General features: G+C 36.4%; 2 protein-coding genes across 5 annotated transcripts in view; one reads left to right on the top strand and one right to left on the bottom strand.

Annotated features, from left to right (window-relative positions):
• The window catches only part of LOC112467013, a 278,592-nt gene extending 262,704 nt beyond the window's left edge, over positions 1 to 15,888 (bottom strand). Inside the window, exons 1-2 of the mRNA XM_025035440.1 lie at positions 15,676 to 15,888; positions 15,431 to 15,472 (exon numbers count right to left, since the gene is read on the bottom strand). Of these exons, the coding sequence (XP_024891208.1) occupies positions 15,431 to 15,472; positions 15,676 to 15,697 (64 nt within the window). The 5' untranslated portion in view covers positions 15,698 to 15,888. The remainder of the gene's footprint in view (positions 1 to 15,430; positions 15,473 to 15,675) is intronic.
• The window catches only part of LOC112467011, a 108,874-nt gene that overhangs the window by 22,322 nt on the left and 62,734 nt on the right, over positions 1 to 23,818 (top strand). The gene's annotated exons all lie outside the window — the stretch shown is intronic.

The raw sequence follows: 23,818 nt of genomic DNA on the forward strand, positions 1-23,818 counted from the left end.
TTAATAAAAATCTGTTAATCATGAATCTACAACTTCCTTCATATAGAAAGATTGCATTAAGCCTTTTGCCGAAATATATATTCTTATCGATTAAGTATGTAAACATTTTAGAAAAGAAATAAGAGCGCCTTATTAAATATAAAAGATGTCTGGCAACGTAAAAAAATGAAGCAAAAATACGTTCAGATACGTGCTCCGAAATCCCCCACAAGCGATATCGCGTACGTGCATAGGATGAGGGATTACGCTCGTTTAGACGACGCACGACGTACGTCTTGAAATCTTATTAGCCGAAAAACGTTGGAGTGTAGTGAGGCACTTCATGAGACTCGGAGCAACGCCTCGAAAGCAAAACGGACGATAAAGCCGCCATGGGAAAGCCGCGATGTAAGTATCCCGGAGTATTGCGTTTCGCCCAGGGAGATCTTAAACCGTACATGCTTTGTCAGATTTTCGAAATAGACAGAAAATCGTGATTTCCGAGATCGTATTCCATGTACTTTCAGATGAGAAATGTTGCTCTGATGTTTTTCACCAATGTAAGCGCTATATTTTTTTATTGAAATATTTTTATAAAGTGTACATTAATGGATATAAATTCTGGCAGATTATTGAAAAAAGTTCCTAAAATACAAAAACTTTATTTGTCACGCACATCAATTTTTTTCAAAGTTTAGTATTAACCAGACTTAAAAAAATATTTAATCTAAAAGTCTGAAATCTAGAGAAGATTTAATCTACCACACTTTCAACTAAAAACTCGCTTTGACCGCTATTTTGAATTCAGCTGGAACAGTATAGAAATGTATGTATACCAACAGCCATTTTCGGGTTAGCTCTTTTTACCGCGATATGTTCTATGAACTATAACATGTAGATATTTCCTGTTTCAATTTTATCCAACGAACATTTTGGCAGACTTTTCATTCCTTTTTACGAAGATTTTTGTTTTATTTGTGCACAAATCCACAAACGGCCATAGGTTTCTGAACGGAACGGGAAACGCGGACGTTTCTACTGAAACCTCATTCTACATATACCAGGTCGGCTAGTAAGCGACAAATATAAGTTTGTCCATCTTAAAGCGGATACGTTGAAATCCCCCAAGATGAAACGCCAGGAACAATCGTGACCGACGTGATCCGGCACGGCGTTGGGAGTTTCAAAGAGAAACTTAGCAAAGTCTCGACCAAGTTTTGTGATACCGTGAAACTTGGAGAGATTTCAGAACCCATCGCGGTGTAATTAAAAAAGAAAATCTCTTCTAATTTATGCAAAAACTATACAAAAATTTATACTGCGACAAAAGTCTTTTTATACTATTACAATATTAATAAGTTGATCGAGCAACAAATGCTCAATTTTTTCGAGTTTATGAGTAAGAATACAAAAATAAAATCAAAGGTGAGGTTAAATATCGTGATACCATAATTTGATTGGGATTTCAAAGAAACGTTTAAAGTAATCGAAATAATTGTTAACCTTGGAAAGTAACAGCAAACTATCAATAAATCGTGCAATCTGGTGATTTATATAGATAAGTAAAATTGAGGCTGACAAAGTTAAATCGACGAATAAAATTCTATATATAAATAGTCTTTTCCATTGTTCCATTGTTCACGGCGCTGGCCAAACCACCAAACGAATTAAAAGCGATTGCGAAGTGAGCACTTCTGAAAAAACCGAGCAAAGCAAATTTGGTGCTACGACCCACGGGAATGTAATCCGAAATAATGCCCACGGGGAAACGCAGGAGCCTTATTTATCCATGGAAATGAAAATTGGCGAGTACAGCGATGTAATTCGGGTGGTTCGCGCCAATGTACATTCATATCATGAAAGTTCAAAACACGTATAGGTATATAGAGTACGTATAAAGCGACTGTATCAGTTTAATTGCCGCAGGGCGTGATTGTGCGACATTAGGATAAAATTATTAGAATGGTGAAGCTATTAGAGATAAATGTTATATCTTACTTTTCGTTTTTAATTTACATGTAATAGTCTTTACGTGTATTAAATATCATAAGAATTATTAATTGTGTAATTTTAATTCGATACATATTAAATTATATCCAAAATATATTATTAAAATATTCAGATCGAAAGTCGGATGGGAGTGTCTGTAGGTAACAATATCTTCCATTTACTGCCAACGGTCACAGCATCACTTAAGTACTTAACTTCGCAAAGCCTATTATCCCAGTAATTGAGGATTGAAATTTAATTACATCATCAACTATATATAGATCCAAAATAGCGTCAAAATCAATCAATGTAATGCAAATTATCAGACAAAAATAACTCACTTAAATTGACTTAACTTAGACGAATCAACGAAATCAACAAAAATATATTTTCATTATTTGAAATACCAGATTGAAAATATAGATCAAATATTATATCCACAATTGTTACCAAAATTACACAAAAAACTATATAAGCGAATCTATAAAATTCACGAACACAAAAATACTGACTAGTTTTGTGAAAATTGAAGATAATTATAATTGAAGATCTTGCAGCTTGCTCTTGTTTCTGTCAGGGTTTAGATATGATATTTTTCAAGATGAAAACCGCAAGTCGAGATAATAACCACGTCAGCTAGCTTAGAGAGTATTTCTCGCTGTTTATCCTTTTCTCGTCTCTTTCACTTACGATTCACTAAATCTCCTTTGCCACCGCCACGCCACTGTTATTACGCGGAGAGCAAGATATATATACCGAGCATACAAGAAGTAACAAACAGCGATATAATTCTCGTGGCTGGCGGTATGCATTTGCAACTTTTTAATGCCCAATATCTTACGGCTGAAGTCGTGAAAGGATGCGTAATGTGATTCGTTTATGCGTGCAATTGCTGCAGTAAATGTATAGATAGGAACGTGACATAATCCTGCATTTGCAATTAATGCCGACGAAACCTTAATTAAAACGCGTCACGTGTAAATGAGTAATCACTCATATTATATCGCGAATACATGTAGATAAAATATTCACGCCCTCAGTGCATTTTGTGGGCTATTTCGTTCCATTTACAATTTCTGGTCGATCAAATTTTATCTCACGCCAACCTTTAATTACACGCAACGAGTCAAATTAATTACAACGAAACCGATAGGCTAGCACATCCAATATTTGTTGAATATTGACCTTATATATTTTTTTACATATATTGTGTGGCTTATTAAAATTTACATGGTAAAAAAATTTACCCTTAATTATTCTGCATTTTACAAAAATTGAAATTTATTTACACTTTCGTAAAGAGTTCTAAATATTTTCAATATATTTTTTAACATTTTCATAAATAAAGTTACTAATGATACAATAATGCCTCACACAGAAAAGTGGTGTGTAATCGATATATTTTCCGACAAAACCACTGCCCTGCAGCCGAGACTTCTTCCTCTTTTCATGCGCAAAGCGTACGCGGCGCACCGCTTTTTACGAACATTTCATCGTTCTACCACATCACGAGAATTCAAGCTCTTGGCGTTTTCCTAGGAACGCCATACGCGGACGCCGTCTATTAAATTTTTCCACGTTTCGCTTCGTTCTCTTCTCCGGAGAATTCCGCGTCGCATCGCGGCGAACGCTTTACTCTCTCGGATCCCTCTGCGATAATTGAATTTCAGCGGCCGATTTAGCGAGAAAGTGTGTGGTCATCGTGCGAACGAGGGGGAAAATAATACTGCCGTTCGCGGGCCGCACTGCTAATTACCGGAACCGAGCACAAATTATTAACGGGTCGTTCACGCGGCACTTATTACCACCGATATCGATTCGGCAAATTTTATTTGTCCCTTCGGCTTTCGCACATGACGTACATAGAATACGTACCCGATCGCAATACGAATGCCGGCTATAATATTCGACGTGCCGTCTATAACATACGTCCGGTGATGAGTAGCCCGTAAACGGCATAAATGCATGCATATCGGCATCATTTACCGTTTAATTATCTCATCCATGGCGGAAATTAAACCGTATTGGAACTTGAGATAGATCTAATATCACTTTCTTCGCAACTAACATATTGAAAATTATACAGAGATCAAGTTACCAATTAATTTATCTCCAATTAAAGTATCAGCCTATTTATTTCGTAAAAAATTCAAAATTTGATAAAAAAAATTGATTTGTTCAATATCCATTCATTAAAAAAATTTGATATATGCTTGTTTCAACAACGCATTATTTAGTTTCCTAAAAAGCGAAAAAAGCTGGTGTCAGGTGCGCCACAAACATAGGATAATTAAACAGGTGCGTGCTAATGCAAAACGTGATTTCCGGAGCGAGCTACGCGACGCGTTTACCATCTTAGGGGAGAATAAGCGAAGTTTCGTTACCGGTTTCTGCCGGAATAATGCCAGACTATCCCGCTTTACGACACTAATTAACAAACAGCTATAGCAACGTCGCAAGTGCATCTGATTAACTTACATGTAATGCGAATTGTCGTTACCTGTCTGATTATAGTTCTTAATTATGGACTCGTGTTATAGGACCGTCCCATGCGAAAAATTTCTCGATCAACTTCATAGTTTAGATGCAGAAAACGTTCGCGAAGTCTTTGAAGCTTCCGAGAGGCTGCGAGCGAGTTCTAGTATCGTCGAAGAAAATCCTATTATCACTTTTTCTCGCTTTTTCTGACGGCCTTACTGACGTTTTTAGTTTCGCGTAAAAAGGAAATCACTCTCAAAGCTGCAACGTGTTGTGTTCGTAATCTGGATTTATTAATTGTTATTGATTATTATTAGCTTTCTAACTTAATTTAATTATCACATCTATAATTAAACCAATCGTGTGCTATTCACGTCGTAACTGTAATATAGACAAGGAATTATTTAATATAGCAAGACACAATTAAATATTAAATAAAGAAAAAGTTATAAAACTGCATATACGCTACTATAATAAAAGGTTAAAGCTCTCGCAACAATAAACAATTACAATATAGGCAAATGAGAGCCAAAACGCCGGTAGCAAGGCGAAAAATCTAACAATATTTAAAAAATTTATATAATCAAACGCTACTATAAATTCAATACGTATGACCGTTATTAAAATTGTAGGTCTCTCCAAACAAAAGATATTATCGTCTATCAATTTAACGAGACAAAATCAATTATCTCCCAAAAATCCGACAAGACCATTTCAATTGGCGGAATGAATTTCGCGTGACAGTCAATATATTCAATTTTCCTTTAATGCAATTATATCCCCATTACATTTCTTGCACCCACTATTTGTGAATGCAGAGCAGACACGCATGGTATGCGCTGCTATGCATTCCTCATTTTTTCGACGAACAAAATGTATTCTATTCTCTGTTTTATACCAGTCCACCCAGTGTTTTCGTAATGTGTTTTATCGTCGAACGTGCCAACGCAATACTTATGATCTGGCGAGAATATCATATACTGGCGCGTTTCGCACGCGAGCCAGCAGCAATCATCCCCGGCGCAAAAACGTCCGCACGCGAAATTTCGATCGCTGGTTTCGATAAGAAAATGAATTTACGTTCAACGAGCATCATAATTCCATTTGCGAGTTTCTCGGAGCTTATAAAGAGAATAGACGATGGATCGCGGCAACGAATTTGCGAAATGAAAACGCGGTTCTGCAAAGTTTCCAACAAACTCACACGATACGATACTTTTTAATGTATTATTTGATTAATATATTCTGCAACTCAATCCGCAAGCGACCGGGCCATTTTCGTATTATAGGCAACAACTTCATGATTCTTCAACAATATCTAGAAAATGCGCTGGAAATTTGCATAAATGCCGCGCTTAAAGATGGATCTGTGTGTTCAAGCGAGAACATAAATCCGCTTACTATCAGCCAAATTCCCGACGAATTCCACGCTACTATCCTGCGCCAATTAAAATCTCCGCGTGGTCCGGCCAAAAAGCGAAATCGGCCGCGCGGTAACGATAGGACGAGACGCAAGAGCGACGAGATTTCGCGAGCTTAACGATCTGCGGAAATGCAAATTGCGGGACCGTGTACACATTCAGACCATAAATGCAAATTGTGCGGAAAGAACTGGACGTAAGATTACTGTATATACGTTTTCGCGGACGTTCAAGAAACCTGGCGCGCATTTAAATTATATACGCATCTATATCAAGTCGACGGCGTTTACAACGTTAAACGCGGTTATAAACGCATTGAAATGTGAATTTAAGTAATCTCTCTCTGGCGGGATTACAGTTGAATAAATGAGATAGTTTGAATCAAGAGAACACGTTGCATATACTCCGCAATTTGAAGCATGTCGAGTCTATTTGCGAAACACTATACTCATATGTGCACTGCACACTTGTATCCAAATGCGATTGTTTGATTTTCATCTCGTGTTTAAATTGAATGCGATTTTCATTTCAGATAAACAAAACTCATATTCGCACAGATTGTATTTAGCGCTAAATACGTAGCGATGTAACTGGTCTATCTCGTTAATAGAACCATCGTTGTTGGTTGAGCAGTATCTCCTATACGCAAATACATGTTACACAGGTGCATGTTCCATGACATGATTAATACCCTATAAAGATACAAGAGATATCCGACAAACAAATTCTGCTTAAATTTGTAATTAGAAATTAATATAATAAAATTTATAATTAAAAATTAGATTGTATTTAACACTAAATAAAATCCATATTCACACAGATTGTATTTAACGCTAAAACGTAACGATGTAACTGATCTGTATCTCATTAACAGAAATATCATCGTTGATCGAGCAATATATCTCCTATGTTACAATTGCGTGCTCCGTGATATGACTAATATTTTATAAAGGCACAAGAAGTATTATATACTTTAATAAATTTTGGTTGAATTTATATAGTTAGTTAAAAATTAAAGTAATAAAATTCAAAGAATTTTTATCTAGAATTTTCATCAATAGATGCTAAGCAATTAATAAAGTTGAGTAAGTCAAGATTAAAATTAAAAGAGGATTAAAGTAACTTATTTTTTATATATAAATGTAAGAAAACAGGATTTAATACGCGTTTTAACCCAAATTTAGGAGTCATTGCGGCGAGCGATGCATCAGAGTGTGAACAGCGGCATACATTTTTCATCGGTCTCCCGATGCTTCCGAAAAGGTTATCTGGCACTCTTCCCACACGGTTACAAAGGCGGAAGATGCATATATAGGCGAACGAGAGGCATCGATTCATGGGGCTTAACCAAATTTCGTAAAATCGCCTTTGATGCAGTTTCACAGTTCGCGTAACCGCGACTAACATGAATTAAAGTTATATATTTATAAATGTGCTTATCTATAAAATAGATCTCAAATAAGAAAATATTACGTTGCAAATATCGTTTAAATCATTATTTATCTTTATATAAGCAAAGATTTAGCATAAATCCTAAATCTTTGTTATATAATTAAAATATTATTTATAATTTAAAGAAAAATAGTAAACTTATGATATCAATTTAATTTTACATTTAGTATTATATTTCACCATATCAATTATACACTCTCAATATTGACATCTAACAATCTTTTTCAATAAAAAAATGCAATAGTACAATATGTATATATCAGATATATATTTCATAAAATGCAGTGCATGTCGGGGCATATCGTTTTTAATCATTTACAGAACAATTTCAATACAAACGCTTTTATTCCCGATATTGGTGATATCGAGAATACTCATTCGCGTTGCGAGATACACAGAAGCGAAGCTTTTAACACGGATGGCAGCAATTTTGCGGCACTATATTTCTATCGTCTTATCGCGCGCCGTAATAAATTTTCGCGCGACGATTATGCGAAAAACGTCCAAAAATCGAACGATAAATTATCATTTTGCTGCCCTTGTTGGCAAACGCAATCCGATATGTTCCATTTATTTGGTCGTGCAATCTATCAGTAAATTACGATAAAATAATTCAGCATAAACGTGGTGTTCGATCTGATGTATTTTTCAACAGTTAAACAAAAATCATTACAAGCGATAACTATAGCTATTTATTTAAAAGATATTTATAGATTTAACTATTTATTTATTATATATATATAGATAACATTTGTAGGAAAAAATTATTACTAATTGTTACTATTGAAAAATATCGCGGCGTTACATCTAACTCAATATCACGATTGTCTTGAATTCTACTAGTGAAAAGGCTGTTCGAGACCATGGCTTTCGGAACTCCTCGATATCTACGGTAAGGTAAATTAATGCGGGCTGGCTTCCTCGAGAAGAGTAAACTATACTAGCGTACGAATGGAGGCGACCCCTTTGGAGTTGAGGCGACCGGGCAATCAGGAAGTTAATTACGACAATGTTATGCAAAGGCGTCCGTCTTCTCTCGCGTTGTAATAACGCGGGTCGCAATCTATGGCGAGAAATTTTCCCTTTACCTGCGTTCGACTTATAACTAGCGCGACGGCACATTAAACGGGAAGTTTTGCCCCTTCTGCCTCCCTTTTCTCAGCTTCGAAATGCATAAATCCTCCAACTAATGTCATGCAATTTGTAATCCGCGGCAGCTTCCAGTACATAAAGTTCATATATTACACCTCTATGAATCACTCTACTTTCCGCGTGGCTCACGCCGCGCCGTCGCCCCGTTTTAGCAATCGTTAACCGCGATGAATTCCAATGTTTGTTATTTCAGCCACAATAACGACGCAACAAATAATGGTATTATTTCCTTCCATTTGCAATTTCTTAGGTGTATCACTGTTCTTTTGCAGCTTAACGATAATTGGCTTACACATCAGTAATGCGACACGTTAATATATAAATTACATTTGTATACGATAATTATTTTCTTTTGTAAAGAATCAAACCACAAATAATTAAAAAATAATTATTCGCGTTTGCGAGTTCTTTCACGTATTTTTATATTTATTATTGTAACGTTATTTTAAATTTACTTTCTTGATTTTACCCAATATCATTTTTTACTAATATGTCTTTTATTTTATATTATATTTTATATTCTAATAATCTCCATTTATTCAATAAATTCTGAAAATATAATCACATATATTGCTGCATTTTCTTTGAACGGCATTATCATCGAACGTCAATTGCTACACATTATTTCGATAAATTACGAACTAATGGCCGCGCGCGTTCTATTAAGAGCACTCTCTAAATACAGGAAATGCTTAGTGCATTGCTTCCACTTTCGCGAAATTGCGAAACGAGAAGATTTGCCGTTCGAAATGAGAACGTACTACGAGAACGAGGTGATGATTTCGAGTGTTAAGTCACTTCCACTTGTCATCGATCGATCCTCGAAGGATTAACGGTCGTTCACACGATCCGCAGTTCGTGTCGATTCACATACGTCGACATTCAGTTCAGTGACCCATGACATCGTGTATTATGCATTCATGAACTTTCCCATCTCACCGTTTGCTACCTTTGTGAAAAAACTGTTCCGTTTAAAATGTTGAAATATTTGAGAGAAGAGTAGTATATATACACATATTCAAAAATTTATGAGAGAGAAAATTCGATGGATCTCAGTTACTGGCCATTAATATTTATACTTAATATAAAACTTTCTGCTGCCGATATTTTCGCTTGTTGAAAGCACGATTTGTGCTACATTAAAATTGCATTAATATAAAAACTGCATGAACTTCTAAAAAAAAATCAAAATTTTTCTTTTTTTTTTAGAGCTTTTAGAGAATTAGAATGCAAATATACACGAGGAAACGTTTTATATCTAGTTCTTTACTAATGTACTAGTCGTTACTATGTAATTTGTTAATGGAAATTATCCATAACTCAGTACAAGGAAATGACTACACAATTAAACACTGTGGAATAAATCAAGCTTAAAATACCTACATAAAATAAATTTTGGGTAGCTACCTATCTTGGGTGCAAGTAGAACTCGCTGTGGACTACCATCTCGGGGGAAATTTTTATAAGAAAAAATTCAACTTAGCTAAGAGCTGAACGTCCAAAATGGTCTTTAAAACCATTTTCAAATAAACGTAGATTTAAACGCGGATAAAATTATTAAATTATTTCTGAGACATTTAAGATAATATCGATGAGAAATGAATTAACAAGAATTACACTAAAATAGAAATTATCTTCCTTTGGAGCGAATATACACAAATCATATATTCTATCGTCGCTTAATACACGAAAGTATATATTGCTCGTAGTTGGTTACAAGTATCTTTCACGTCACGAAAATCTCGTGTAAAGGCGAATGAAGACGTGCGCACCCTACGGACGATACGACACTTCCGAAATAATAATCAAGTCGCACCGCAGTGCTTGCGCCTGCCATTCCATCTTCTCTCGGCATAGTTCGCTACTGCGGCGCAATCTGGTTAGCGCTCGACGACGAGGGAAAGTTACCCGAAGTCTGGTTCGCGAGGACCGTCATATTTTCCGGGTGTCACTCGTAACTCATTCCCTTCATCCTTCCTTTAAGCGCACCGCATGAACCGGCTTAACCTGTTCGCAAAGACGAGCCGAGTTGGTGCATTATGTACGTTTCGTTAGAGCGACGAGCTCGCTCGTGCCGGAGACACGGCTATACGCGCGCGCAGAACAAGAAAGCAGTTCGCATTGAAGAGAGTCCTCGTCCGCCCAACTTCCCCTTTCTCCTCGTCTCATTGAAGAGCCGATGAAACTTATAAGAGATACTCTCGTCACACGCGATAACTACTTCGACGGGACGGCGAATTCCAGCTGAAAACATCCCGAGCGTCGCCGAATCGTCAAATCAAAATCTTCGTCGGAACTTCAATCAGTAATTATGATTATATGCGTGAGAAGATGGATTGGAATGTTACAGTCGAATAATTTAATTAGTGAGAAAATACGAAGGAAACGAGTCAAAATCCGGATGTCACAAAAAGTTAGAGATGAAGCGAAATTACGTGAAAATACTTTCTAATTATAGTAAAATGGTCAAAGAACTTTCTCAAACTTGGTCCTTTTTGATCGGAAGATTTAAATGTTTCATTCATTGTAGTAACTTCGAAAATCTTTCCGAAATTTTTGAGTACTTAAGTCAATTTCATGCGATATAGAATTAAATGATTAACTATAAAAACATAATAAAAAATATATTAAATAAATTTTGTAATTTATTCACATAAGAGTAAAAGAAAATAAAGAAATTGATTTATGTTTAGTTATTATCACATACGTTAGAATCATCACAATTCATATCATAATTCATTCTCACCATTATTGTAATTAAATTTGCAACAAAAATGAAAGCATAAAAATGGTGAACTTTCTAGAGGCGAAAAGAATTTATCTGGCGAATCCTAGCGCCAATTGAACATGGGCGTTTTCATCATCCATCAATTTCTTATTTCATTTAGGTCGGAAAATTGATGTGCGCTCGTCCTTTTTCGGACTCACAACGTTCACAAAAAGCTTCTTTCCAAGATCGATCATGCTCTATTATTTAAACTACGGTTACTATGAATAATATTTAAAAGAGTATATATGTAGTTTTACATCATCCTGAATGCAGATTTGTGGTAAACTGATCAATCACAAATCTAGAAACTAAAACTGTTTATCTTCAGCAATACTTTTACGTAAAACTGAATCTCAATTTAGAGAACGCATGTAAAATATATCAAAATATAATAAATATTTGTCGAAATATTTTCAATAATACTATTGTATATTGAACATTATTCTACAATTTATATTAAATATTAATAATTTCCTATATTAATTGTATATTCAGAGATCAATATATAACCCCTTAAAATTGTTCTCTCGAAATTGCAGTACGGATGTGACGCCGGAAACGTGCGTGTCATAATTTTACGAGCTAAGCAATATAATGACGATAATTCTGATAATGTCACAGAGACGGATACGCATTAATCCGGACTTGCATGCCATTATCTTGCTGCTATGTCTAGCAAACTGACATCATCAATGCAACACACGCAGTTCCCCCAAGATGCAATAGGATCTCCTTCATGCACAGATTATGCCCCAAGCGACAATAAACGAACCAATTATATAGGTTTGCGTTCCAAATGTACCAATAATACCAAAAATCTAATTCACGTTACGTATGCTATGGTAGTATAGATTTTCAACATTGTCAGCAACATTTTGGAACGCTTTTTTGATGAAATTCATACAGTTTGATAATCAACAAAAATTTTACTTTCGTACATTAATGGAATTAGAAAATATCTCGATTGCTTTATGAACTTTATACTTATTTAATAAAAATAATCTTAAATAAATAATAAAATAATTTATAATTTATGAAATACAAAATAAAATAATTTATATAATTGCATTTTAGCACCTACTGAACTAGCTTTTTGCTAAGAAAATTCTTGAATTCTTAAAATAACAGTTTGCTGCTATTTTAAGAAAACCTATAACACGAAGATTATAACAAGTAGAAAAGAACACGCATTGGTCCGCCATTGACAAGTACGCATTGTTCGTCAATTTCCAGAGTATTTTCGTGGTCATGCGATGTTTATGTCGGCACGGATGATATTAAACTCTCGGAAAATTCGAAGGTACTCGTATTTTTTCTGAGCTAGCTCGTTATAGTCTTTCTACAGAATAAACATTCACGTGCGCAAACATACGAGTACGAGTACATCGGAAACGTATTTGCGAAAGTGGCTGAAATTTGCAATCTCGTGCGCTTTGTAGGCACCGTGCTCTACCCCTACGCCCAATATTGTTTTTCATAACACGACGTGAAATGCGCGGCGATGACATCTGATCGTCGATCGAGAATCAATAAATGCCTGTCTTATATCGGACACGAAAACATGCATTAACGCGCGGCACATCTGCGGTGCATAATTATAGGTCAATGTTTACAATCAATAAACGTTGCGTTCTACTGGCACGAAATTAGTCTTGAATGTTCGTTCTGTGTACATAATCGCTAATAGTCATTAATTACCTACCTTGTCAGCAACGTATTATTGAATTATCGTCAAGGAATCTGCAGTCGAGTGTTCGCTTTGCTTTTACACATTTGATAGACAGAAAAATTGCTCGACAAAGAAGTCACAGAATCTATTTCAACTATATACTTGTAAAGCAAATATACTGTGAAAAACATAATCGATAGTTATTCCCTTATCCTACAGAATTGATATTCTACCTTATAAGATTACTAAACACTTCCCCGTCGCCAATTGTAAATTAAAACATCAATTATAGTTGGATATACAGATCACAGAATTTCATTCTAAAACAATTACTCCAGCCCAAGTCGGCGTGCACACATTCGATGTGCAGCAGAGTAGCATACAATCCGCTTATAACGCTGCAGCTGAAATTTCCTGCATCGAAACCGGCGAGCCATCAGCTCGACCATTATTTGTTCGAAGTCCTGTAGCGGCAGCAGGCGCATTTCGATTCTACCGGATTCCCGTCGCGACATTTACTGCGCGTATTTTCCTCGGCAGCAGCTGGCACAAGACCACTTTGTACAGCGGCTCGAATCATACGCGATGCCTCTACATACGCGAACGCGTGTTTCCGCGTCGTTTTCGATGCAAGAGTGCAGCATTAGCTTTAAGAAAACACCGAAAAGTTACCCGAAAAATTGCAAGTCTACTTCGCAAAGCAAAAATAAATGTCAAACTGTAGAAATTAATGGAATATTAAAAGGATTTTATAAACTCCGAAAAAGACGTATTAGCAGATTATAGTTCACTCAACATCTTAATTGACTTATTTATTTACTTATTTTCGTATTAATATATAAAGCATAATTTTAAGCTGAGTTCTAAAATTAGAAGCTAATTACGCGCTTCTTTTATTTTTTAAATAAAAGTGATATAATTATTGTGATTTTATTTTCTACATTATATTGCGTTATGTTTTGTTATGGTTATTACGACAAAATGTGCAACGCGCTGATGTAATAACTGTTAGTATCTGATAATGTTCGACGCGATCTGCTTCTGACGGACGCCAACAGATGTAATGAGTTACAGCATAATCAAAGCCTTGGTACCGAAATGGTTAATGCACTGGATGCAAGCGGCTCTTTGCAATGTATTGATTGCGTGCGTGCGTGCGTATATTCCTTGGTATATTCTGTTAAGTATCCACCAAAAGAGCATTTTTAACAAACGTTTGCAAACATTTTTTGATCGTGCGTGCTTGACGTTTTCATAAAAAATTCATCGTTGATAAACATTTGCGAACGTTCGCACACATTTTGCGCAGTTGGTGGATACCCACCTTAATGTTAGCCCCGCAATCCCGCAACGGCTAGTAAACCTAAGGGACCCGAATACGTCGGTTGCATATTAGATGTACCTCATCGCACGTGATAAACCGATGATATAAATTCTCTCTATGACGAGAGAAAAGCGCAATTAACGAAACACATAAAAAAAAAAAGAAGGGAACGAATTGGATGTACGAACTATCGCATCATAATTCTCAATATTCGCGACGGGAACTGAACGAAACAGCCACACTCGCATTCCACATTTGAATACCGCGATGCATGCAACGCGTACGAACCATTTAAATGCTAAGCAGCAGACATGCACAGCTCGCGTTTAATTATTTTTCTTTTTGCGTTCCTGGTAATCCACTGTGTGGAAACATTGCGGAACGTTAAATGCGTTTTGTGCGCGATGTCGTTAATTACTCCAGCATTTGCCTTCCGCCGTAATACTACGTGATAATCAACTACTACTAAATTCTGTAAAAAAAAATCAAACTGAAAAACAAGAGAGGGCGAAATCAATCAATGAATCGAAATAATAAATTAGCTATTCCTGATGCTATATGCATATAACAAAATCCTGCAATTAATATTTCTTTCAAACAAAATTTTTTAAGTAATTATGTGTGAAATATTTTCTTATTTTTATTTCCATTCTCAAATTAATATAAATCGTAAGGATTCAAATAAAAATAAAAGATACTTAGTGTCTCTACCATATATTTGCATGTATGTTCGCGACGCGAGTGCTCGAATTAACGAACAACTTGCATAAATCGTCCAAGACATTCCAGACACCGTTACGAGAGATAAATCACAGAGGGGAAAAAAATCTTGAAAATTTACACGTATGCGCATAACTTACAGGTGAAGTTAAAGCAACAGTGCTTAAAGCAAACTTCTACGCGCGAACACGGAGTTTCAAAACATAAATGCGAACATAATATCAAAATATGACACACACACACACACACATATGCACACACGCACGCGTGGCTTTCGTTGCGAATGTGGGTTACAAAAATATCGTCGTACACACGGGAATTTTGCCGTGAATAACACGACGTCGCGTAAACGACGAAATAATCGGCGTGATAACGTGTAATCGTGTGATGTTTTCACAAATATAAATATTAACAAATCGCGGAGAAACTAATGCATATCTACGTAATCAAAACATTAATATTGTATATTCACTCACCGGCCCCGATGCGCTGCCGTTGCCTTCCCGAATACCGCACGTCTGTAAAAAGAAAAAAAAATATACATACATTACAAACGTTGCATTTCAACAAAAGTAAAGAAAAAACGGGAGGTGGGCGTGAATCTGATATTTTATGACTCAAAACACACGCGCTTCGAAAGAATTTTTAATAAAAACACGTATATTCGTCTAAATGAGCAATTAGCATCTCGCACGAGTGGATGAAGCAAAAAGGAGCTTACCCGCCAGCCGATGCGTCGCCATTATATGCGCCACCTCGCCGATTGCTCCGCACCGTCACAGGCATACACTCGCGCGACCGACCGAGATATCACACGGCTAATTACGATCCCCGCTTTACGCTAATCAACACGACGCGACGCGACGCGACGCGACGATTGACGAACACGTCATTCCGCGCGACACACACCCGACGTTTATTGTACGCGGATCACCCCGACGCGACGCGACGAGCGAGCGACGCGAGACGCGTTTACATGTATCGCAATTCTCGCCAATTCGCGCGACGCCACCGGCTGCCGACACTTGCCGGGACTTCGCGACCGCGACGAATTCAAAGTAGCCGTTTTCCACGCACGCGAGGACTCGAGAAATCCCCGATCAATCCGATGGTCGACGCCAGACGCGCGAATAACGCGAAATTACACTCGTACAGGCGCGCGTCACCAACACTACAGACACGAGTTGCTTCCATGGACGCCCGCGCCGCGCCGCGCACCGGCCTGACCGGCCCAACGCCAACGAAATGACGGGCAACGACGCAACGCGACACGACAGCCGCGAATGTCGAGAGATTGATCGCGATCGCACTTGATTACAACTCCGCGACGATCGTCCGCCATCCGACGTACCACTATCGACACTCGCTTGTTACAGTAACGCCTGAGATACGCCGGAGTAAAACGCCCGACCGTGAGAACTGAGAACGCACGCGAGCGGCATAAAGTGACCCGCGAGTCCCGCGACTGCCGCGAAGTGAGCGCTAATACGTAAGACGACCGCGCGAGTCAAAAAAACAAACAAGGTGGCGCGCGCCACTACCCCTCTAGTCTACTGTGTTCGCTCACCGGTGACGAGTCCAAACCGAACGAATTTTAACCGTAATACAATGAGAAATAATATAAAATACTATATCGTTGAATAAATACCTTCTTGGTTTTATTCGCGTTATTTGTCTCCAAAATCAAACGTCGAATGCATAGAGTGATCCTTCGAAATATTCTCTTATTAATTTATCGTGGAATATATCTTTTATTAACAAAAATGTCACGTTTCTACGGCTTCTCGATCTTGAACATTATTAAATCACGAATTTTGAGAGTAGCAAAATCTTTCACTTTAATCGTTGAAATGCGACCGTAGTCAAAGGAGTATTTAAATTCGAAATTCCTTTACTTCTCTGTTAAATCTTAACGGTGGAAATAAAGCGAACGGAGAATGGGCGCAATTTGCCGCGTAAACCCTCTCGGTCTCAGTGCCGGCCGATAAAAATCGCCGATCCCTCTTCCTGTAGTTGCCGCGTTTTGTTCCTTTGTCGCGCGCAGACTGGCGCGACGGCCGTTTTAAATCCGCGGGCTCTCTCGCGTAGACCCGGAATAATAACTAGGATGGATGTTGCTTTTAAGGTCGATAAGACGGTGGCTTGCTGGTGAATGGAATGCAGGGGGTGGGGAATGAGGCGGTGGAAAGTAGATCGTTGGAACCGCCGCTCGAGGTAACTCGCAGCAATTTAAAGCGATTTAGCATCGCCCTCGCTGCCGGCCCGGCAAGGATTAATCGGATGGATGTGACTGAAAAACGCGTCGGGAATCTAGAAGATCCTCGTTTCTTGGCGGAAACCAAAGGAGCGAGGAGGTAGAGGCAAGAGAGCGAAACTTAAACTTTTCGATCTTATAAGAATCGCGCACCGTTTTCCGAACGTTTTCGGAACGGGCGAATTTAATTTGTTAGTCTCGAATATTTATTTCCCGGCCAACGCCGGATTAATTAATTACCGAAGAAACGAAGGTTCGTTCGTAACGGATGTGCTTGAATTGTTGAGTATCTTGAAATAAGGCGAAATCTCGAAACAGTTACATAAAATCCTCTTATCACATAACTAAATATCTTTTTTTTTTTAATAAGCGGATAGTTTATGTATAATTTATTTTCTTTTGAAAGGTTCTCTCTCTCTCTCTCTCTCTCTCTCTCTCTCTCTCTCTCTCGCCTTAATACCTTGTTGACCGAAAGCATACAATTTAAATTATCTTGCGAAATTGTTACAGCTTAAAATTGATCAAGTTTTTATTATAAAATTTGCATTTATTCTTCATTTTTTATCATTGATTTCTTTGTTTGTCTTTTATATATTATAAACAAAATTTTGTTCCTGAAATGTTGGTTTATTTGAAAAATTGCCGTAAGTTTTTGCATAAAAGGCCCAATTAACAGTGAGAGTTAAGAATTAATTTAAAAAGTAATAAAAGAGAATTAAATTTAAAAATTGCGGCCATAGGCGTTTAGTTTCTGCATAAAACGCCCAACCAACGGTGGGTTAAGAATTAATTAAAAAAATAACACAGGGGAATATATAAAAGTATTAAAAGAAGAGACACACCTCTCTCTTTGTGCATGCATGACATCTCCAATACGAATCGCATTATCTTTTTTTTGCAATTAATTTTTTTTATCGAGTCGTCAAGCTGTAGAATGAATATACATATCAATTTTCGTGCCTTGTATGCATTTCGTGTCTTTTACGTAATGTCGACATTTCCATTCAGAAACGTAGACAATGCTTCCAATGCAAGTTACATATAGTTTCGTTAAAATCAGTTTACTATTCGGAATGTGCCGAAACAATAACTGTATCGATCGCTACGCCGTGAAGCCACGAAACCGCACGGCGAAATTTTTACAGCCAGCCGGTGCATTGTCGTCATGTACGTTTCGGCTAAAAGCATCAAGTCCGAGCAACAATCGCACGCACGGGAGTGGGGGGAAGGGTGCGTGTATCGGCGACTGTATGAAGAACAAATATATGCGTCATACGATCTATTCATTGGTTGATGATTCTTTTGTCTGTCAAAGAGCACAATCGGCGTTTGACTTGTGCACGGCGCTGCACTCGTATTGTGAAAACTGTCGAATCCCAAAACATATTTTGCATTCCAGCGCACAAAGCAGAAACAAGTTTGAGAGTGATCGATGCTGTGCATACTGCATACATGGTACGTAATGCGCGAGCGTAATATCCAAAATTTAATTACGCGTCGTTTACCTCATTCATTAGCATTCCCGTTTCCATAAACTTCCGTCGAGCCACTCGTCGATAGCCGGTACTGGTACTCGATGAAATCTCGACGTTCGGCCAATTAAACAAATCGAAGAAATCATCGAACTTGATAAATATCGCTCATAAAACAACCTGCAGCTTGTGCACGTGATATATACTCGATGATATATGCAATTTGCATTATACGCGAGATAACAAACGAAGCTCGTAAATCAAGTGGTAAAAATTAACGTTCCTTTTTTTAGAAACGTTTCTTTTCTATTAATTCTGTACATTAACTGATGGACATTATATAAATTATTGATCAAAAACTAATTTTCTGGCATTTAATTACTTGTACATTTAAGTCTTGATGTGAAACAGAATCAATGCACTTATATTTTTTAAAATTTTTCGAAATATTCGACGAAAAATATTTCGACGACCCGATAATTATAACATAATTATTCACGGAATATTTTTCACGGACAAGCTTAACGTATAATATACAAATTTACTGAACGCTGATGTGTGATAATGTATCACCCTATCGATCATACACAGCGCGCTTGACTTTAAATACTTCACATATTTCATGAATTTGACTAGTATAGCTGCGCTAGCCGAACTTTATCGTATTTATGTTCACGATATAATATCCTCTATTAAGGATCACTCTTTCCAATGTCTGTTAACCTCCTAATCGACGGTTAATTTTTCAGAATAGCGAATAGAAATTGGCTATTTTGAAAATTAACCGCGTCAGTTATATTAGAGATTAACAGACGTTGGAAATAGTGACTCACGACAATTAATTTTCAAAATCTGAATAGTTAAACGTCGGTTGGAAATAGTGACTCTGAATTAAACAATTCAATCGTATTAGATATTTGAAAAAAAGCTTCCTTTATGAGGAAGCAAAATCAGTAACGTTTCTCTTAAAGCCAATAAGTTATAATTTCTTTAATGAATATATATTGGTTATTGAGGCTTATTAACGAAATAATATTAAAACAGTGCTTTGTAACTTAAAAATAGAAAAATTATATATGAATCGTTTCGTTTTCGGAAATATAAGTATTCGAGTTCAGAAGCGCCATTCTTCTAAAAAAAAAAAAAGAGTCGATGTATTAAAACGCATATTTCCTGCAATACAAGAATACACGCGAGTATCGCGAAAATATGCGAGTCATATATTCTTGACATTGCACATTGACATTTCGCCATTCACGCCGCAATATCGAATAGCTCGTGCGGAAAAGGGCGTACGCGTATTGTTCACACTGCGAAAATAATATATAGACGTTTATTCATTTCACGCTTCCGGTGGAATCCCCCGCTGAAAGATATCTCTGCGAGCGCTTTGCCGTTACCTTTCCTTTGATATACGACTTACGTACATTAAAACGTCATTCAACGCGGAAGTCCATTTTATACCATACGTCAGGTCAGCGTACACGGTTTATCCTAACTGTCCAGTCTTGTGTGCCGCGTTCGCCAACTTGTCTTTACTGATACGTCGTGCAGAGGGATGAATAGGGCGAGAATGCGTTTTGCAAACCTCTTCCTGTTAAGCGAAATTTTCAACACGGCACGAATGTCTCGAAGCTTTATTCCTAAGCTTTCGGGATTATCCGTAATAATATTAAGCACCATGAAATCCACTTGGTCCACGCAGTATGACGCAACCTGATACCGGCATCTTCGCCAGTTGATCCGCTTAGTTTACGCCAAGTCAACCTCGAATAGCGACATTTTAAATCTTTACACTTCCGACGTAGATTTTCTTGATTCAGACACACCGAAACAGTGCCAAACTTTCTTTAATATATTTATATAATTTCCAAATTTTTTACTATCATATACCATATTTACACATTAATGCGGTATGAGTAATGTTACATATAAGTTCCTCGATATTTTTATGATTCTTTTAAATTTTTATAATATATTCACAGATTACAATATTGACAAAAATAAGAACATAACTTTGATATGTATTTTATTATACTTTAGCTTCCATATTTTTATTCCGATAGAGAATGTGCGAATCAAATATTTGGTTGAAATAAAACTCGAAATTTCTGAATAAAATATACCGCTGAAAATGATATTTTGTAATATGTAATAAGCTAATTTAAATATAAATAACATGCATTTTTATAAATATCCAGAACTTTATATTTAAATTAGCCATCTTTATAAGACTCAGTTATTAATTTCTTATAAAAAATAGTTTATATCTTATTTGGAATTATTGATAATTTAGATTGATTATTAATACGTTGGTATTAAGGATGAGAACTTCTATACGAAAGTTGCGATGGATGATTTTCGGAGGGTCCTTATGAAAAGATAAGAACAGTCAGGTGCGTTCAAGTGGAACGTGGATGTTTCAAGTGTGCGAAGAAACTGAAACCGCCAATGGAGTAGAACTTTGAGATACTTCGTCGAAACTTCTATCGAGAGTCATAAAAGTAAAGTTTTCGTTGTTGACCTTATGATATTTATGCCAACGAGGAAAAAAAATTATAAAAAATAGGTAATCTTTCCTTTAGAATCTCTTATGTGCACTTGTAATTATAGAATGCACGTGATTGCTAATATTAATTAAATAATTTTTAGTTGTATTATTTGTATTTTCGAAGAATTTATATTTCTCTAAAAAAATTACTCTACATATCCTTGAATTTGCATTAATAAGCAAAATGCATCACATTCTAAATCCTATCGAAATATCAGTCGATATAATAAAATTTGTAGAATCTCCTGCGCTCGCTCGTTAAAGAAGCATGATATATTCTATTCTCGCATCACATACGGAAATAGTTGCCGAAATCAAGATATCAGACGCGCCAGATCAGACAAATCTAAAATATCTAGCTATTATAACGCAAAAAGCACTAATGCTGAAAGATTAAACTCTTCTTATTGGGTCAATGATTTTTATAGCATTTTTATAGGCGAACCATCAGTGTAAGATATAATTACGGATAACATTGCTTCTTCGTAAGGTGTGACTCATATAACAGGTAACGTCAAGTTTAAAATTTTCTTCGTGCTTTGTATCGAAAATCGTTTTTTAATAGCTATATATCATTTTAAATGCTATGAGGTATTTATTTTCATCAATTTTAATTAAGACAGGAATAAATACACATCTTTTATTCACCAATGCCTGTTAAAACGGACGATAATAAAATGGCTTCTCTTTTTACAGAATCGTTAAAAACCGACGGATCATCAATTTAACATTCGTTAACGAGAATTTGATGAAGTTTTTAATGCAACTAGCCGAAAGTCCTTTTATATATGGCAATAGAGATAAAGTCTATTGTTTCGTTTAGGTACTCATTAATGAAGCCACTCAATTTCGCGGTGGTGGAATTTGTGCAGAACTGGAAGCGTGATTATTTATTCAAGCGACGATGGTGATAGCGCCATTGTTTTTGTCGTGTGTAACAAATGGGCCGCACTGTATACGCCTCGGCACATAGTGCTCTTATATATCCATCGAAATTACGTGCAAAATGGCGCGGACTCAAATAACACTCGCCTCCTGTTATATAACAGGCCCAATTAAATGCGCAAAAAAAAAATGTTATACAATTCTTTGTTATGTTCAAAACATGTTAAAAATGCACACGTCTATTATTTCTGATTGTCTTCAATTCAATCCTCTGATTAAAATTTAATATATTAAAATCAATATTACAGAACGGTATCAATGTTTCGTGTTCAACATCCGCACAGTATACAGATATAAAGACTGCATCACGAAATACTGCAAGTTATTTTTAAAAATATGAACCACAACATAAAAATAAAAAAGAATTTGTTCTTCAAATTTCGTATCATATTTCAGCTCTGAGATCTTTTCTTACACGCATCATTCTCTTAGATGCAAGATTTCGATGAACTTTACAGGGTGTAATATGTATAACGTTGAATCCACCGCGGCAATCTCATCTTGGTTTACCACATCTACCAGTTTTAGCATAAACACATCTTTGGTATTTCTACATATCCCACGAACTGAAATACCATTGTTACGACGTGCTAAATATTAATACCAGATTTATCGACAGGAAAGCCATAATGCGGTGGATACAATAATGTAGACGCTTCCTTCTGTGATACACGATAATAATTTTATAGCGCCGAGCCACCGCCGCGCCACGAAGAAGCTCTCAAGCGTACGCATCATTCAGGGCACCAAATGTATCGGGCTAAATCCAGCTCTCGGAAGGAAGGCTTGGAAATTAATGTTACGATTCTTCTTCAACGAGTGTATTGCATGATGCGAGTGTACGAGGCAAGCTTAAACAAATGATTTATTCGAGGCACTTCGGATTGCAAACCCCTATCGAAGGTAGAACGGAATATATTTTACTTCACTAAGGACACGGAATCGGATATATCTCGCAAATTATACTTACAATGTAGGGCTACTATAAATATTTGGTCGCTAAGCACGTAGTTGCATACTCAATAAATTATACGCAAGTACAGCAAACAAGAAAATGACCCAGTTTTCACACGCCACGGTAGAAATCCTGCGTAAGAAATTGCATTATGTTTTGCTGAAAGCATAGTTTTGTTTGAAATATGCTGGCTTGTCTTAATTATTGACAAAAAGCAATTTTTGGCTTATTAATGTTTCATATGTTAATATAACATTAAATAATTTTAAAATATGCTTTTAGTGTGTAATTTTATTGAACTGAATGAATTAGCATGTCGACAGAGAAAGCGATTTTAACAAGATAATAATTATAAAAATTCGAAATTATTAGCTCGCGCACTGCACCTACATTTTATGGAATATATTTTGCTATGATCTTTTTACGTTACAATTTTTTATTTAACATTTGCATACTAAATTGCTTGTAATGTTTTCTTCACGTCTACTGATTAAATTCTTAATGTTCGATCAATTTTCTTCCAATACTAAATTAAAGTATAGTATTTTTTACGATAAAGTAACATAATTAACCCATCGTTTATTCATTATATGCAGATTTGCTGCTGCTATTAGAATTAAGTATATTTTTAACACCACATTCTCTCTCTCTCTCTCTCTCTCTCTCTCTCTCTCTCTCTCTCTCTCT

Source organism: Temnothorax curvispinosus, unplaced genomic scaffold (assembly GCF_003070985.1).
Source record: "Temnothorax curvispinosus isolate PA1 unplaced genomic scaffold, ASM307098v1 QBEX01016800.1, whole genome shotgun sequence".
NCBI lineage: Eukaryota > Metazoa > Arthropoda > Insecta > Hymenoptera > Formicidae > Temnothorax > Temnothorax curvispinosus.